General features: G+C 47.8%; 2 protein-coding genes across 3 annotated transcripts in view; one reads left to right on the forward strand and one right to left on the reverse strand.

The window, feature by feature from the left end:
• Positions 1-6,258: 6,258 nt before the first annotated feature.
• LOC117436300 (nuclear cap-binding protein subunit 2) lies at positions 6,259-9,033 on the reverse strand. Of its 2 annotated transcripts, none has more exons than XM_034064148.1 (4): positions 8,689-9,033; positions 8,335-8,551; positions 7,691-7,839; positions 6,259-7,005 (listed from the first exon to the last, which is right to left on the reverse strand). In XM_034064148.1, exons 1-4 carry the CDS (start codon positions 8,815-8,817, stop codon positions 6,907-6,909), a joined length of 594 nt encoding a protein of 197 aa, XP_033920039.1. In that variant the 5' UTR covers positions 8,818-9,033; the 3' UTR covers positions 6,259-6,906. The 2 variants fall into 2 exon arrangements, with proteins under 2 accessions (XP_033920039.1, XP_033920040.1); XM_034064149.1 differs by having other exon boundaries at positions 7,691-7,829; positions 8,370-8,551; positions 8,689-9,026.
• Positions 8,988-18,534, forward strand: part of TEX11 (testis expressed 11) — a 29,506-nt gene continuing 19,959 nt past the window's right edge. The window contains exons 1-9 of the mRNA XM_031048196.2: positions 8,988-9,011; positions 9,071-9,325; positions 11,066-11,150; positions 12,264-12,343; positions 12,784-12,864; positions 12,946-13,065; positions 14,256-14,336; positions 16,783-16,868; positions 18,289-18,346. Coding sequence (XP_030904056.2) covers positions 8,988-9,011; positions 9,071-9,325; positions 11,066-11,150; positions 12,264-12,343; positions 12,784-12,864; positions 12,946-13,065; positions 14,256-14,336; positions 16,783-16,868; positions 18,289-18,346 — 870 coding nt within the window. The remainder of the gene's footprint in view (positions 9,012-9,070; positions 9,326-11,065; positions 11,151-12,263; positions 12,344-12,783; positions 12,865-12,945; positions 13,066-14,255; positions 14,337-16,782; positions 16,869-18,288; positions 18,347-18,534) is intronic.

The raw sequence follows: 18,534 nt of genomic DNA on the forward strand, positions 1-18,534 counted from the left end.
TGCATTTGTGCCCGTCTCCCTGTGCATGTGTGCACACCCATGCCCATGGCCATGTGTGGGTCTGTGCCCCGGGCATGCCCATGCTTGGCTCCAGACCATCCGACTAAGCACCAGTCCCAGCCTGGGCACCTGATGGGACTGGCAGAGCGCTGAACATGGCCAGGGTGTTGGAAGCCCAGGTCCCACCCCAGCAGTCAAGTAGTGGACAGCGCTCTGGCACCATGCTGGTGCAGTGCAGTGAGTTAGTGCCATCCTGCCATGGGCAGCAGCCCTGTCCACTACCAGCTCCCTGCCTGGAGGGGCTGCCCCAGCCCCATTCTGGAGGGACCCCATCCCCCCACTGCCTACTGCATCCCACATCCTTCACCAGGCAGCACCTCTGCCTTTCCTGGGCCTCACTGGCATTACTGTATACCGAATCATAGAATCACAGACTGGTTTGGGTTGGAGGGGACCACAAAGTTCATCTGGTTCCAACCCCTGCCACGGGCAGGGACACCTTCCACTGCAGCAGCTGCTCCAAGCCCCTGTGTCCAACCTGGCCTTGAACACTGCCAGGGATGGGGCATCCCAGCACAGCAGCTGGTGGTGAATGGCACCCAGCTGACCCCAGGCACATTGGCACAAGAGAGCACCCCCTGCTTCTGCTGCTGTGCCAGCCTGCGCATGGTGCCAATAGCACCCGGGGTTCTCCTGTGCAGAGAGGTGCCAGAAGGGAAGCATGTTCCAGATGAAGGTTCTTGGATGCTGGGGCTGTAGGGTGAGTTTTGCCCTCCAGTGCCACTGTGGAAGGGGCCATTCCCTGTGCAGAAGCAAGGCAGCAATCAGCAGAACCTGCTCTCCATCCCTGCACACAGCTGCCTGCGGTTTGCCCATCAGCAGGGGAATTTCCACCCAGATCCAGAGCAGAGGCCGTTCTCTGTCTGCTGACGGCCCTCAGCCTCCCAGGGGAGCCCTGCAGGGAGCCAGACAAGCCTGGAGCTGTTCTCCTGCCTGCGCCTCTAGGACTGCTGCCCGCTGTGCAGAGCAGGCACGGGCAGGAGCACAGGCAGGGCTGGCTCCGGCTCCTGAGCTTTCCTCCTAGCTGTGGTGCCGCTTGAGAGACTCCCCTGGGAGCCAGGCTTGATTTGTGATCTCCTTTTTGCCACCTGCCCTGGTTTACAGGGGAGCTGAAGGGCTGTTGGCTGGGGCTGTTTGCCCCAAGCCATGGGCACAGTGCTCCCTCTGGGAATTCAGACAGGCTGCTGGTCCATGCTGTGCCATGAGGGGTTAAAGAATCACCTTCTTCCCCGCAGGACTGGTGAGCAGGTACCCTCAGATCCTCCTCCCCATGGGTGTCCAGCCAGGGGAGCAGGGCTCTGCAGTGCAATGCACCCAACAGCAGGGCCCAAGCCCCAAGATCCAGGGAATGTCCCCGGGAACATGGGGTCCTTCTGTGCTGTGCTGCAGACCCTGTCCAACCAGGGGAGCCCCAGGAGATCAAAGTTGTGCTGGGGAGATTCCTATCGCTCCTTACTCACGGTCTCCAGGCAGGTCCCAACCCCTCAGCTCACCGTGACCCAGCTGCTGGCACAAGGCGCTGGCAGGAGGCTGTGTGTGCCTGATCATCCTCCCAGCCCACGCTGCCGCAGATGGCAGCTCCCTTATCATCCCTTCATGCTCCCCTCGCTTTGCCTCTGCAGGCCTGGCTCTGTGACCTGCTGCCCTCCTCTCCTGCCTCCCCAGGGCTGCTGCCAGCAGCCCAGCTCCTGCTCCCTGCCTGTGCTGCAAACCAGCCAAAGGGCAGGGTCTGTCCCAGCCTGGCCCAGGGCTGACACTGCTGCGGTGGCAGCGATGACAACATGCCTGTGCCCAGCGCCTGCGCCCCTCAGGACACCGGAGTCCCTCTTGCAGCGGGGATGAGCAGTGTGGAGAGGAGATGGTGGAGGCAGCATGGGCAGTGCAAGAGGAAGGGTCATGGTGCAGCAGGGATGGGGAAGCCGGAGATGCCTCAGATGCAGTGCATGCAGGTGCCACAGGCTGGGTGAGAGGTGCCAGCTCAGTCAGCATGGACCATGACACCCTTTGGAGCTGTGCAGCCACCCCAGTGCCGCACATGGAGCTGATAGTGGCTCTGGCAGCGGAGAAGATGGCTGGGAAGAGGACTCTGAGCAAGCTGTTCCAGTGGAAGGTGTCCCTGCCCATGGCAGGGGTTGGAGCTGGATAAGCTTTAAGGTCCCTTCAACCCAAACCAGCGTGGGGCTCTATGATTAGTTTCCTGGGGGGTGACAGTGCCCAGCCACATGAGCTGGTCTGCTGCTTCTGGCAGGGGGAGGACAAGGCAGCCCACCTCATCTTCCAAGCACTGTGATGCCAAGCATGGTGGGCCTGGCTCTGGGGTGCACGGCAAAGGGTGGGATCCTGTATGACACCAGTGGAGGAGGAGGGTGATCAGGGTCTTCTAAGGGCACTGGTGGCTGGGGGGCATCATGATGATCATGCTGCCATTCCTCTTGTTGTGCTCTTGTTCCTGGATCAAAGTGGGTGCTGAAAGGTGCTGAGGCAGCCTCCCCAGTCAGATGGCTTTGAGTGTGGTGTCCCTGAGAGAAACTGTGGCTGAGGAGCCTGAGGAGGAGCATCGTTTCCTGGCCAAGCTGCTCCGCTTGATTAATTTCTCTATCTGGGAGGAATTATGTCTCAGATCAGAAGGGACCCAGCAGAAACTCACTGGAGTCCAGTTCCTGATCCCCCAGGAAGCCTGAAGGGTGGTTTAAGCTCCTTTGATTGGTGCTGGCGTGAACTCAGCTCATTACAGAAAGAGCATGGCTGCTGGCCATGGAAACGAAAGCTCTGCTTCCAGCACGCCTTGGAGAGGCAGCCATGTGCTTGCTGTTAAGCTGCACCCCATTTCTCTTGGATCTCATCAGGTCTCAGTCTGTTGGCTTGGCACTGCCTTAGCAATGTGAGGACAAAGGGGTTTCTCTCATAATAGGACCTTTGTGTGCTGGTGAAAGGTGGCTGGAAGGCAGCCCTGGAGCCTGAGTCTCCAAGGCACAGAGTGAGCCCTGGGCAGGAGGTAGGCCAGGATACTTGGGAATGCTCTTGGCAAGGACACCTTTCTGACCAGTGCAGCACAGGCCATGGGGGTAGCTACCTGTGGCAGCACAGGCAGAGAGCTATGAGCACCTACTGACTTGTGAGCTTTCTCATCTCTCTTTGGTTCTGCCTGGGATTGCTGGAGGAGGAGGAGGAAGGGATCCTGACATTTGCTGTAGCTGTAGTATTTGAGGTGGATTCTTTTTGGCAAATACACGTATTTGAATAAAAGTCAGCACAAAGCTCTTTGCAAAGGTTATGTTGAAAGAGGAACAGTGCACAGATTGCTAGCTCTGGTTTGGGACTTGCTGAAGGAGATACTCTTCCTCCAGACTGAAGTGAGTGGAACAGGAAGATCTGTGTAAAGCTGAAATCACAGCATCTCACAAAATCAGGGACAAATGCCTCCTGCAGTCATAAACCAGCCCAGGCACCTGCCTTAACAGGTTCCTCCATGTTCTGTCAGATACATAGGACTGATGTGTCCAGTAGGCCATACCAGGCTCTTCCAGGAGCAAACTGAAGCTTGCCTTACCTTTCCCTACAGTTTGCAGTTTCCTTTGCTAATCTGAGAGTTTCATGGCTGAGACCTCTCCTCATCTTCCTTATTTTTCCTGTTTCCCTGCTGTTTGCCCAGGCAGGTATTCCCTCTGTAATTTACATTCTCCACAGGGGACCTTGTGCTGATGCTGCTTTGGCAGGCTGGACAGATGTCTGCTTGTAGATTTTGCTCTTAAGTCAATGTCCTGCTCCTTTCACTCCACCTCTCCCTCAGGAGCAGGCTGCATCACAGGCTCTTCTCAGCACTGTCACTGCTTCAACCTCCTGACGACCGAACATGCAGCTCCCTCAAAGGCTGTGACAGTTGCCTAGGAGCTGCAGCCTGACTGCCAGGACAAACAGGTAGGAGACATTTCAACAACCTAAATGTGAATGCAGTTATCAAGACCTGGGGGTAAGGAGAATGCTAACCTGAACTGAATTATGTGCCTGGGCTGCAGATGGGTGTGCAACTGTTTCTATTGTCTTGGATGAGATAATGCCTGAAAAATTATGATTACACGTTACTGGGCAGGGAGCAGCTGCAATTATCTGCAAAATACAACCCCAGTTCACAGACAGGGTTTCACTTCCCCAGTGAAGTTACCTGCCTAGCTGTTGGCAACAGCTCAGGAAGGTTTTCATCTCCTCTGGTCCACTCTTTGGACCCAAAGAACATGTTCATCAGTTGTGTTCTTCTGAAAAGGGGAAGAAAGCTCGTCAGAAACACAGGGAAGGGAGTTCCTGGTTCCTTGCTCTCTGAAGTGCACACTGGGCCCTTGGTTTGCTTTAAACACTTCTCTGATTGTGGAACATAAGATAGGATAGGGAAAGTTCTAGAACCTGCTGGTGTGGAAAGTAAGGACTTGTCTTCCTCAGAGCAGCCCTACACTTCACTAACAGCTCCTGGTGACAGGCAGGAATCCACTCACCCCTCTGGCAGCTGTAGTCTCTCCACATGTCTCAAGATTCTGGCGAGGTCAGAGACCAGGCAGGTTCTGCTTCTTGTCTGAGTTCCCTCACTTCTTCCTCCAGTTTCCTGTCTGAAGGACGAGCTGCTTGGTCAAAACCTTTCTCTTCTTCCTCCTCTCTTACTGATAATATGGACCTGTTGCCCTCCTTGTCCACACTGTCTTTTTCACTACTGGGACAAATTCGTTGTTTGGATCGCCATCTGGACCCTGGTGTCCTCAGATGCAGTTCGGGTCCCAATCTCAACTATCATGTCCTGAGATGTAGTTTGCACCCCAGCCTGTCAGGGTGCTCAGAGGTGGTTTGGGTCCCTGTCTTAACCACAGTTCTCTGATAGTACTGAACAGTGGCTCAGGAGGCACAGGCCAAGCCCCAGTACACTGCTAGAAGATGCTGGTTTCACAGCGCTAGGCAAGGCATCTTCCTGTCAGCTGGCCCAGCAGCTTGCCAGGGTTACTTGCCTGTTCAGTTATGAAGTCCCAGGCTGCAAGAGGTGATACCTGCCCAAACCCTTCTGCATGCCCTGCACCCAGGGACCAGCCACCTCAGGGCACGCTGCAGTATTACCTCACCCAAGGATGACACCAGATTCCCCAAACTGTGTAGCGTGTTAGTGGTATCAAACAGCTTATGTAAGGGTGAGCAAGGACCTCAGGAGCCTGTGTAAGAACACCACCTACATGAATCCCAGGTAGGAAGGAGACGTATTCCCTCATCCTTTCCACACAGCAAGGCCACCAGTGCCAGGGCAAAGCACAGAGCCATGTTTGTACCAACATGTTCCCAAGTCAGCAGTCAACAAACTTGGTGAGTCACACAGAGGCTTGCTCCTGAGTAACTGCTGCAGCTATAGCCCGCGGGGTACAGAACTGCTCTTGTCTCAGGCCCCCTGCTAGGCACCAAAAAGGACAGCAGTGGGCTGCCCTGGGCTCCTCAACCAGATGCCCACCAAGCTGCTCCCCTCTGCTCCCAGGACAGAGGGGAAGAAATTAAGATGGAAAAGAGCTCATGGATCAAGTTAAAGGCAGTTTAATAAAGCAGAAACAAGGGTGTGTGCAGAAGGAAAACAGGAGATTTATTCTTTATTTCCCATCATCAGGTGATGTCCAGACAATTCTCAGGAAACAGGGCTTCAGCAAGCATAGTAGCTGCTCCAGAAGACAAACATAGTAACTATGAATATCCCTCCTCTCCTCTTTTCTCTTAGCTTTCATTGCTGAGCAGATGTCATATGGCATGGAATAGCATAGAACCACAGACTGGTTCCTTTTGGAAAGGACCTTAAAGCTCATCCAGCTCCAACCCCTGCCACGGGCAGGAACACCTTCCACTGGAGCAGCTTGCTCCAAGCCCCTGTGTCCAACCTGGCCTTGAACTCTGTCAGGGATGAGGCAGCCACAGCTTCTCTGGGCACCCTGTGCCAGCGCCTCAGCACCCTCACAGGGAAGAATGTGTTCCCTTTTGTCAGCTGGGGTCAGTTGTCCTGACCCTGTCCCCTCCCAAGATCTTGCCCAGCCTACTGGTGATGGGGGGCATGTTGGATGTACCGATGCTGGGGAGCACTCAGCAGCAGCAGCCAAAACACTGGTATGCTGTCAACACCTAGTTAGCAATACAAAGCCCAGCACTATGAGGGCTGCTAGGTGGGGAATTAACTCCATCACAGCCAGATACATTCCAACTGTTTATTTAAAACATTACAAGCCACTTTTAACAAAATCACAATGAACAGTGAGGATCTGAAAAGCCACACAGCACTTTGGGCATCACAAAGAGAAATGCTCTGCAGGCCCTGACCAACCCAGGGGCTAAATGTGCAGACAAGCATCTCCAAGCGGATAGTAATATCTTGTTCCACTTATCTCAGCCAAAGAGCAATACTGCTTTGTAAGCAGGTGAGGTTGTAAATTAGAAACCCCAATCTCTTATCTATCTGCAGAAGGTGCCCAGGCACCTGGAGGGCTCTGATGGTGGAAAGCTTTTAAGTTTCACATGAGAGAACACATGGCAGCAGTTACAGCTGGAAGGAAGCCACATGCTGAGCTGCAATGTGAAGACTATCCTAGCACAAGGTGTGTGGGACATGCTGCATTTCTTCTCACCCAGAATCCTCCATTTTTTTTTCCCTTGTCCTGTACCAGCACAGAACATCCTCTCTAGCCCAGAAGGAAGGGGGAACGAATACACGTACATCCACAGACTAAGGAGGGTCACCTTTTGCTGGAACTTGGATCTCTCTCCCTACCCCAATCCATAATCTGAGAACAGGGCTAGCTCTGGAAGGACAAAGCCCTCTATGAGCTAGGATCCATGAGGCAACTAATAGACTGCAGGCTGATGACTCGCCTTCTGCATCTGAACGATCTTGCCAAAGCCACCTCTTCCAACATCGTAGTCTGTCCGGTACTCATCTCGCACCTGGGGCACAGCAGGAACATAGGTATTAGCATCCTGCACTGCCTGTCTCCTGCTAGGCTTCAGGATCATCACCCCTTCCTTGCTCAGCTGGTGGAGAACTAAAGTTCATGTTAGAAGTACTTTTGATTCATTTGAAATCTCTTCAAATAATCTACCAAAAAGGTGGTAATTGTAATGAAAATGGTATGTGAGGATACATCTGATGGCTGAGGTCTTTAATTTGGAAAAGAAGCAAACAAGATCCCAAAATATTTGTATTCAGCTTTGTGATCCTGCTTTCTGGATTGCCAGGCTTGGCTTCCAGAATATTTTCTCCCCTACACAGAGGATATTTTTTTCTCCAAATCTGCAAAGGAATCTCATTCCTGCACTGGGGCACCCTGCTGGATGATATTAGCCTGGCAGCTACCCTGGCCCCCTCCATGCAAATCTACATCATTTTAAGAATGTTAGCTTGAATGTAGGTGCCATTCTGCTTGCATTGCAGGAAGTCTGGAGTCCTACAAAGAAATGGCCTGAAGTTCCATTGCTAGCTTTTAACACCAGGCATCAGTTACTGAAACAACCTGGGAGTGGCTAAAGTTCATTGTTAGGTCTTTACAGCCTACACACTCTTCTGCATGAGACAAAACTAGCACAGTCTGAGGGGGATCAAGTTCAAGGTATGAACTGGGATTGCCTTTACCTGTCCTCCAGTCTTTCCTCTTCCATACTGTCGCCCCTCCTTAAACCCTGCATCCCAGTCAGTTCGAATGATGCGGTCATCCAGTCGTGTGCCATTGACAAAGCGCATGGCATTCTCAGCATCTGCTCTTGTGTAGTATCTGGAGCATACTATAAGAAGAAATAAGCATACTCTTTCATTGGGTACAATGATAATAAAAGGAAACTATTATACCTGAGAGGCAGAAAACTCTTGCCTTCCAGCCCTTCCTTCTCTAACTGCTCTTCTCTATGGGATCCAATACTGTATTCATATAAGCCCAAACTAAAAATAGCTCCCATTCAGCAAGGATTCTGAATGTGAATGCTAGTACCTGTACAGACAAGAAGAAGCTTAGGATTGCTTATTCCTAAAGTAGATGAAACAAAGGTGTCAAAGTTTTGCTAAGGGCAAGAAACCCGTGAAACTTGACTGAGTTTGAACACGAGGGGCAGGCCTCACAGGAGAGCAAAGACAGTTCAGGGTATGACTTGTACAAGCGTGCACCCTCTGCTGCCATGGCTTATCCCGCTACTTTGCTCAGGTCTAAAGTTAAGGTGAGAAAGTGAACATGTGCCCTGGCCACGCAAGAGCTCAGAGAGAAACCGGACGTGGCAACCACGCACACGGGCTGTCTGTGGCAGGGAACCACAAAGGATACTCCACAAAGCAGAAGCCACAGGGGGTTTTCTTGATTTTGTCCAGCCCCATCACAATCCTCTTGACGTCTCCGCACTTGGCGAAGAGCTCGTGGATCTGCTCCTCGGTGGTGTAGAAGGACAGGTTACCCACATACAGCGTAGAAGAGACCTTCAGGGACTTCTCCTGCAGCTGCCGGCTGCCCTGAGGGCGGAGGGGAGCGCGCAGAGGAGTGAGCAAGGCGCCAGACCCCACCGGTCACCCCCCGCTCGCCGGCTCCCTGCACAGCCCTGCCCCAGCCCCAGCGCCCACCCTGCATCCCGGCCCCGCCGCGGGCGCACCCGGAAGTGCTGGTCGCGGTACTGGCTGATCTCGCAGTAGGAGTCGCTGTTGAGCCCGCTCAGCGTGGTGCTCAGCAGCCCCGAAACCACGCTGCGCCCGCTCCTGGAGCTCTCTCCCCCCGCCGCCATCGCGACCACCGCCCCGCTTCCGCACCAGCCGCGCTGCCGCCACGCCGCCCGATTGGCCCCAGCTCCTGTCGCTCGGGGTGGGGAGGCGGGGCGACAGCGGCGCGCAGCCAATCGGCGCGCGGAGCCGTCGGAAGCGAGGTTTCGGTACGGCCGTTAGCGCCGGTCCCGGCATGCCCCGCGCTTTTCCCTCAACGGCGGGCGCCTGAGGGGGCGCGCTCGGGCATGGCGGGGGTGCGGCTGGCGGCCACGATAGGTACCGAGGGCGGGCACCCGGCCCCCGCCGCCCGCGCTGGGCCCTGCCTCACCCCCTCTCCTCCCGTGCTGTGTTCAAGGGCTGGTGCAGGAGCTGCTGAGGGAGGAGGAGCCGGCCCGCATCGCCGCCCTCACCGAGGCGGTGTTCCAGGCGGCGAGGAGCGTCCCTGAGCAGGACGGGGGCGCGGCTGAGCTGGAGCCGCAGGCTCCCGGCCCGGCCGGTGGAGCCTCCCCGCATGGGGTAGCACTCGCCCAGGTTGGTGGCTGGGAGCTCTGCCTCTGCGGCCCGGTTGAACCCGTGGCTCCAGTGCTGTGGGAAAGTGAACAAAATGGGGTTTGCATCTCTTCAACTCGAGAGCTTGGAAGGCCGAAATAAAGTGGAAAGTGTTGTGCATGCACCATATTCATCGTAGGTGTGAAAGTGCATAATAACGAGAAGCGTTACTGGTACCTTAATGATGTTGAGCGGTTTTATTATTTCACTTTTCTGGTAGTGTCTAGTTGTAATTTAAAGTACAAACACAAGTGAGGAGGTCTGTGCACTGAGGCATTGGTACTGGATGAGGGGAGAGGTCTTGCTCATTCTGTACATGGATTCCAGGACCAATAGTGGGTGCTTAAGGAAGAGGCTGCCCCATCCCTGGAAGTGCTCAAGGCCAGGTTGGACACGGCCTTGGAGCAAGCTGCTCCAGTGGAAGGTGTCCCTGCCCATGGCAGGGGTTGGAGCTGGAGGAGCTTTAAGGTCCCTTCAACACAAACCAGGCTGGGGTTCTGTTACTTGTTTCTTCTAGAGGAGTTCTTCCATAATGGCAAATGTCAACTTCAGAAGGTTTTTCTCTAACAGAGCAATACATGGTTCTGAAATAAAAACAAGGCTGGTGAGATATTGCCCAGCCTCTTCCTCCATAATTGTATTTTGGAAAGAGATTTAACTCACAGCAATTATTGTCAAAGGAAGCCTGATTTTAAAAGTCGTGTGTTTGTGACGGGAGCAGGACAGGTTTGCAAGTTTAGTAAACAGAAAGCAATTCTTGGTGCAGTCTGTAAAGAAATACAGGAGCATAAAACTGGAGACCTTCCATTCCTACTGAAGCAGTTGTGCTGTCAGTTGGAAAGAGAGATTATTCATTTGTAATCTGATCTCTTCAATTAAAGGGGCCATGAAATGACTCCTAGTTAGGCAAGGCATATATGTAGGCAAGATCTGCCACAGAGACAAGGATTAAAAATGATGGAAGTGCAACCCTTCAAGGTGGGTTGTTAAAGGAGCTTATTGCCTTGATGTAAGACTTAATCATCTTTTTAACAAGAGTATCTAGTCAGTAGCCTTTGTTCTTTGTTAAGTTTCCTGATGGAGGTATTTAAAATAATTAAACTACTTAGTTTTCTTTTTGATAGGCAAAGGAGGTGAAGCTGTACTGCACATCCTGATACAATGCTTGGAGCTCTTTTCCAAAACCTCTAAGCTTTTCAAACTTGTTCAAAATGCCCATGATGTATCCCGAAAGCTGCCAGTGAGTTGGCTGGGTTTGGTGATGTGCTATTGCACACATTTTATGTCTGTGAATGCTGGTGAGAAAACTTGGTCCCGGATGTGTAGGTCATGTTTTGCTGTGAAATAGCCTTTCATAAAAGACTGAATGGATCTGATGAAATATCCCTGTGCTAAGAGCATGTGATTCCTGCCAGCTGCTTAGGGTTTTCCTTCAATGACGGGTTTATGGAAAAGAATGATCCATACTTTTAACTGAAGGAATGCTGTGTGGTCTATTTAACATGCCTGTTTTCAGGTCACTGTCCCAGATCTCCCTGTGGGATCATAGAAGAATTTCATGGTAAACTCACACCTTTGACTCCAATGTAAAAGGGAGTTGCACGAACATGTGGGCAGGTCATTACTGTGATACACATGAAAGATGGCTCCTTTGCCAGTAGCAAATTTCCGTGTGACCCAAATCCAGGACAAAACTGAATCTAATGCAGTTCTCCTACTCAGGTTGAAGAGGGTGCAATAAACTTGTGGAACTGGACTGTGACCAAACACATGAGTTCTGTTGTCAATGGTGAGCAAAGAGCTAAACGTACGTATGTGTTCCATACTTTCCTCAATCTGTTTTGTGTGCTGTAGCATGAAAAGGAAACTCTTTGTTGCCAGGCATACATGTGGTGCTGTAGACCTGTTTGGATCTTTGCAGATAGGGTATAGACAGAGGAAAGTATGCAGCTGGCCTTGTGTAAACAGTTTAGGAAGAAGTATCCCCATATAATAGCGGTCTTGAGACAGAGGTTCACTGTTGGTATTCTTATTCCCCCTTTCCATGCCAGCATCAGTAAAGAGGTGATGAGACCAAGGGAAGCTGTAATTTGCCCTCTGATGCTATGGTTTTAATCTAAAACTTTATGGAAAAAACAGATATAAATTTTAGACTATTGGCCACTTAATTTACATCAAATGAAAGTGTTTATTTAGTGTAACTATCTTATCATATAGAAAAACTAAATCCTCTTTTACTTCCCTGCCTTAGCCAGGTACACAGCTGGTGGATTTACTTGGAGGAGGACTGGGGGGAAGCAGAAGTGAGCTTTTGATCTTTTCCTGTTCTTTATGTGGTTCTGCAGGATTGCAGCATCTGCCCTGCAATTTTGTCCCGAGGGCTTATAGTCAAAATTAGGAATAATCCGTATTATATAAATTTTATCAGGTAAAGGGAAGGGGTAAGTTAACCCAAAATAAGTAGTAATTGTAGAGTGTAATGTTCTCAGATCTTCTATCACAGCTGAAGGGCCAGGGAGAGGCTTTTTAAAATACATTAAGTGATGTTTTTTCCACCCCTGATGTATAAGGAAGGCCTTTTCTTTTTACTTTGAAAATGTAAAGATTATTAAACTTCATTTCCCTGTCTTGCTGAAGGCTATTTTGAGGCTCTCAGGACATGTTACTGTAAGCACCTGCAATGTAATTAAGTCTTTAATACTGTGTATTTAACTTAAACTCTCTCTAAAGTGTTTAATAGGTGATTCTGAGAATATGTTTGTTTTCCTTACTGCCTGAAAAGCTGTTTTAAGCAACTTGGCTAGAACTCAGACTGCTTTGACTCCTGAAGCTTTCAGATTTTCTCTTTTGTAATTTAGAGTAGCAAACAGTCTTTCAGCTACACAGTGAACTCAGCAATATTTACCCTGTTTTCTTGCAGTACGGTTTGTTGCCTGCAGGTTGGTATGCCTTTGTGAAGGCAGTGATCCTCTGGAGACAACTGTCCGAAGACAGATTTTGGTAAGGCCAGTGGGGGTGAGCAGGGAAGTACAGCTGACCCGCAAGTGAAACCTTCAAATGCTGTTTGGGTTGCTTTGGAAGGGAAGTGGAATGGACTTCTGGGGAATAGACACACTCAAGGGAGAACCTGTGTTATCACAGGGATACCTTGCTGAGCCAGTGCAGTTGGCATTACATCTTCGTCATGTGGAAAAATGTTATACAAGCAGCACATTCATTTACTTCAGTATGTTAGTGTCTAATAGGGCACCATGTCTTAAGCTGCATTTAAGTGTTCAGGACTTCATTCAGGCATGAGAAGTGCTTGTCAGAAATGGAGAGGTGAAACAGCCCTCTCTTACTTCAGATATGTGCATCAGTGAGATGAGATGTAACATTGCCTTGAAAGCTGTTCCTGAAAGTGACTACTTTCACAAAGCACATATAATTTTCTCCTTAAGATGTCTATGAAAACTGGAAAAGCATGGATAGATATTGGAAAGCCTGATCTTGCTGATGAGTTTCTGGAGATTGCCATGAGTGTAAGTTCTTTTCCAGTTTTGATTTCTTATAAACACATTTATTTGTAGGTTCCATGGGTGATTCTGTACTTTGTTTTCCAGAGTATAGAAAAACTGCATGTGAAGTTACTTGAGGGGAGCAATGGTGAAGCAGATATTCGTGTGCACAAAACTGATGTGGAGAAGAACATCTTCAAAGTACTTACTTATCAGGCTGAATCAGTATGTGTTCTTCCCAGTTTTTCTTATAAGTCACAAGGGGTGTAGAGGGAAACTCCAACCCAGTTATTAGATGTATGAATACTTGGCACTGAGGACTTGCTGAGGGATATGTTTCCTCCACTTAGATGTAAGATAGCAGATCTCGTGTTCGCATCCAGTGTTGCAATCATGTAATGGTTTTTAATTTAACTCATTTATTGCAGTCATTTCTGCTAGTTCAGATTTGTTGCTCTCTGATTTGGCTAACATGGCTGTTAGAAAACAAACAGCTGCCTTTCTGAATCAGAAGTATGTCAGTTGCAGAGATGTCCTGTGCTTTGCTGAAGAAGGGGGATAGGGCTGGTGTAGAGTCTGGGTCCCCCAGACTGCATTCACATAGCATGTGCACAGCAAGGCAAGTCCCTTTGGACACTCATCACAGCGAGGCCCGACTGAAGTTTCTGAGTATTTTATCTATGTTATGGAGTATTGCAGACATAAGAGTGTAAATAGAAAACATAGTTACCTGCATTTGCTGGTCATGGCACTGACCTCAGTATCCAGGAGGACTGTCTCCAAATTCTCAAGAGCTTCCCTAAGCAGCCAAAGCAGTGGCCAGAATTTTTAATTTGATCATGGAGGCAAAAGGGAACCTTAAATTATTGGAAAGGTGGTTTAAGATTTGGTGAACTGTTGTAACACCTTAACACTGGAAAGAACAGGGGAGGTAAAGATTAGGTACTGAGGAAAAACTCTTCCCTGTGAGGGTGCTGAGGCACTGGCACAGGGTGCCCAGAGAAGCTGTGGCTGCCCCATCCCTGGCAGTGTTCAAGGCCAGGTTGGACACAGGGGCTTGGAGCAGCTGCTCCAGTGGAAGGTGTCCCTGCCCGTGGCAGGAGTTGGAGCTGGATGAGCTTTAAGGTCCCTTCCAACCTAAACCAATCTGGGATTCTGTAATTGTCTCATTCTAATTCTTCCGTGCATCTGGCCTTTCCACACTACCTAGGGGCTGCTGTGTTTTTCTGGATGTTTTTATCATCTGGCAATACATAGAAATATACAGAAATACTCTAAGGACAGATATCTAATCCCAAACCTGGCCTTACTGAGTGTGCAAAACCCAAGTCCTCTTTTAGAGAATCATTATTTTAGTGGATTTTAAAGCCATGTTGTTCATTACAGTTTGTTAGCATGCTCTACTGCTTTCTTAGGGAGTTGTTCAAGGGGATTTTCAGAAAGCAGTGATATGTGTGCTGCGCTGCAAAGATATGTTGATGAAATTGCCAGAAGAGGTAAGTGAAATAATCTCTTCTTTATCACGCCAAGCTTGGCAAGTCTGCTTTCCTCTCTCTATGTTCAAGAATGACATATGCCATATAACATTCTGGAAAGTACCCTGAACTGTGTTCTCTCTTCTGTGCTTGCTTGCTTATTTGAACTTTCTTACTGAAAATTTTGCATGAAACCAGCATTTTTTTTTTAATTCAAAGTTATTTTTTTGGTTGCTGTTGTCCCTCATAATTTATAATTCAAACTAGAATGATAAACTCTTCCTAAAGGATGAGAGAAGACAAATCAGCAAGCAGGGTAAAATGATGTCTAAACTGAATCTGTCACCTACTCTTGTACAGAACCAGCTGCATTTTACAGCTTGATCTTACATTCATCTTCCTCACTTGTACCCATGTGAACTTTTGTCTGGAGACAGATGGGACAAGAGAAGAGCTGAGTCACTAAGTTTTTGATATGTGAGTCTGTCAGTGCTCTCAGTACTAATCTTCATCCTCATGAAGCTGTAGAGCTATGAGTGGAAACTTCCCACTGCACTAAACTGAGGGATTTTGTAGTTCTTATGTTACAGAACAATATCCGGAGAAATAAACTCAGGCATATACAGATGAGTTCTTTGTTGGTAAAGATAAAAGACTAATATGTTTATATGAGAATAAACTTCCCCACATGCATTTTCGTTTGCTTGTTTAAATGTTTTCCCAATATTTAGGAAGCATTTTGTTCCTGTCTCTGTGGTACAAGGTAATAAAATATAAAGAGTAGACCTGGATTCTGAAAGGGAAATACAGGAAATCTGGTTGGAGTTTAATTGGGTTTTAATCGATTCAACTCCAACCACTTTTAAATTGGGCTGGGTTTTCTTTTTGTGTGATCTGCAGGCGCTGTTCAGTGCATTGAGGCATTTGCAGGGGTCCAGCTTTGGTTTGAATCATAAGAGCAGAGCTCACTGCATCTTTGTATCATTTCAGTTTAAATTAATGCTTTCTGCTTCAATTCCTCCATTAAATAATATTAAACTTCTCATGATGAATGCTCCTCACAAACCAGGAGCACTGATGCAGACAAGGAGGGGGTTTCTGATCATGAGCAATACAATTTACTTCTGGCTTAAGGAGTGGTATTTAACAGTGAGGAGTAAGAAAGAGCTGGTGATGGCTGAGTGACTCTGAACATTTTTGAGCACTAGGTAGCCCTCAGTCCTTGGTCCTTCTAGGCTCCTGTTGTACTAGAGAGCCCTTGCAGCGTATCACAAGGAGGTGGTTGTGTTATGGTACCACTGAGCAACTGGAGAGGATTTGCAGCTTGTGGATCATCGGTGATCTATGAAACGTAACAGTGACCTCTTGTCCTGTAGGTGAAGTGTTGGAATTGTTCCAAACACTTGTTCAGAGAGGTGCCAGGTTTCTGGGGATATTTACTGTTAGGCTTGACACCTGGAACACAGTCATTCACTGAAATAGGGTTTTAATTATAATTTAAAATACTTCTTTTCCAAGCACGCAGGTAAGTGTCTGGGATCTGCCACAGTATGCCTAACAGCATTATTGCATGGAACCCTCTCAGTACAGAGACCTTTCTGCTCTGGAAAGATGATGTTCACAAATGAACTAATGAAAATAAGGGTTTCACATCTGCAAGTGATGGGGGTTTGGTTCATGCTTCCTGCACCTGCACTTTTGTCTTTGGATTGAAACGAGATAAACAACAAATTTGAAGCAAGATGCTGTGCTCCCTCTCTCCTTTTTGCCTGAGGATTTGAAATATGGAGTCACTTGCAAGAAGCATCATTTATACTTGGAAAAGCAAATTACTGCGGAGGCAAAATGGATGTAAATAATGTCAGCCTGTTAGCATTATAAAATGTATTTTCTGTCTCTTTGGACAACATATGACAGCTGCAAATCATTTCGGAGGAAAGACAAGTTGTTATGAACAGACATTGTCAGGGCTGACTGGTTAAGTACAGTGCTCTGAATAGACAAGCATTCAAAACCAGTTTTCTCCTAAAACTTGTAATGTGGATGAGGTTTTTTTAACCCCAAAGAGACCTGCTGGGAAGGAGCCTTCCATGGGAGAAGTGCAGCAATGAACTCTAGAAAGCTGCTCTTGTCATTTAAAACAATGAAGTTGCAATATTCCAGTTTCCCCCTCTCAAGTTTAAACATCTATTGTTTGGTTTACAGCTCTAGTGCCTTCAGCATGGTTTCTTGAGGAGCTGTTCTACCACATGTGCTTCAAGAATCTTGCTGGTTTGCATGTTCTGGGCTGGTTACTGATGCTTCAGTTTCCCACACAATTATGATTCTGTTTTAGTCATGTTCAATATCCCCTTGTAGAAGTTCAGAAGTGGTAACAGTGGCTATATCTTTGAAGTAAAGTGCATTTTAAAAAGCTGTTATGATGTTTCTATGAGAACATTATAGAAAGAGGAGTCTTTCATTACAGACCCGTTACTTGTCAATCCTCTGTCACAATTTTGGAGTGGAAACCTATGAACTGAAGAGGTATGAACAGAGCTCCTTCTGGCTCAGGTAATGTGCAGAGGCAAACAAAATCCTGCTTTTGAGATGTAAAAAAGTCAGGGAGGGGAAGAGGCAAGAGATAGGTAGAGGTTTAACTACAAATGTGAGAATAAAGTTTTTACCTGAAACAAATGGGCTGAGCAGGTACTTAGTGACTGTCTTATTCTGGTACCTAACATTTATCTCTGCTGTCCACATGGATTTTCATGTCATTAAAACTAAAAGTTGTCTTTCCATGGTTCTTATCAATTCTCTCCCTAACACTTCTTCCAAAGAGAAGAGGCGGTTCCCAGTTCTTGTACCATTCATAAATGGTAGTAAAGAGATTTGAAAACTTTGGAAAAGAGAGGACAAATTATTTGGAATGGTTTAAAAGGGATTTGGTTTAAATAACATTTGAATTTCTCATAAAGGAGGTGCTTTGTTGGGAGTAAGTCCTTGACTGATGAAACATCAAGGTGAAAAGGAGTAGTTAGAGGTGGTTTGGGTAGGATCCAAGTAAGTAATGTGGCACTACTAAGGAATTAAAAATGTAGGGTATGGGGAGGAGTATCCTCATGTTATGGCCACAGCCTAAGCTCAGAAAATTTGGTTTTATTTCTTCCTGTTCTTTTTCTTTCAAATAGTCAGAAAAAATGAATGTCAGCAGAGCACATTCAGAATAGTTATGGTCATGTATGTTGTCAAAGAGCATTCTAAGAAAACTGATGACATGGAGATTCTATTTTGTTCTTATGGTGGTGATGGCAGAATTTGAGGAGGAAATAACCTTTCAAAGTTGCAAATAATTAGCTGGAGAAAGAGCTGTGGCTCCATCTAGTGGGCTCCGACTTTCCTGTACTGAGGATATATTGCGTTGGGAAACAAATCCCAGTTACTGTTTTTTTCTAACAGTAACTTTCTAACAGTTCTTCATTCGCAGCGTTTTCCATCGAATCTGCTTTTGTGGAATTACCAGTGTGTTTTCTCCCATTTGGTCCTTTGTGCTGTCATTTAATTTCCAGGCAAAGAGTGGGGAATCATGACTCCAGGTTCTGTTCCTGTCTCTGCTATTGATTTGTTGTGATCTTGAGAGCAGGTCATATATAATTTTGTGTATGACTGTATTATGTGTGAAGTGAGATTGAGAACGCTTGCTTCTTCAAGCCCCCTATAGTTAAAACTGATAAAGCCTACTGAAACATTTGACCAGATGTTGCGGAAGGTGGTGCAGAGGCGAAGGTGATCGAGTACAATTTTTAATGTAAGAATTTAGAAGGAACACAAAATTTTCTGTTCTCCAATGAGTACTGAGATCAGTTTGCATGACTTCTGTGGCTTCTAACTGGTTAAGAAGTGGGAAAGGACAAGAATGTTGCACATGTCAGAAGACTGGCTGAATTTCTCTCTGTCCTCTCATTTAATCCTAACTTTTGCTTATCATTGATAGGCAGAGCTATGACATTGGGAAGATGGACATGAAATATTCTCTTGGCAAAGAAATGCAGGTAAGAAAGAGAGAAGTTGCTTTTTACCAGTAGCAGGATTTTGTTACCCTGACTGCACTGTATCATTGGCCTCTACTGTGCCAAACCTGACCAGTGATCCTTTGGCTTCCTCTTTAGTACTGTCTGCTAGGAAGTCTGGCAGAGTTGCAAGTTCAGTTGCTGTGAGTGTCAGTCTGAGAGTTCAGTCA

The sequence above is a fragment of the Melopsittacus undulatus genome, chromosome 6 (assembly GCF_012275295.1).
Source record: "Melopsittacus undulatus isolate bMelUnd1 chromosome 6, bMelUnd1.mat.Z, whole genome shotgun sequence".
NCBI classification, from domain to species: Eukaryota; Metazoa; Chordata; class Aves; order Psittaciformes; family Psittaculidae; genus Melopsittacus; species Melopsittacus undulatus.

What these genes read in the sequence shown, in the direction of transcription:
- LOC117436300 (XM_034064148.1), bottom strand. Translation starts at nt 8,817, where the DNA reads ATGGCGGCGGGGGGAGAGAGCTCCAGGAGCGGGCGCAGCGTGGTTTCG. An exon ending in ACCGCGACCAGCACTTCCGG is followed by an intron (nt 8,552 to 8,688) that starts GTGCGCCCGCGG and finishes CTCCGCCCTCAG; the next exon opens with GGCAGCCGGCAGCTGCAGGA. An exon ending in GAGGAAAGACTGGAGGACAG is followed by an intron (nt 7,006 to 7,690) that starts GTAAAGGCAATC and finishes GCTGTGCCCCAG; the next exon opens with GTGCGAGATGAGTACCGGAC.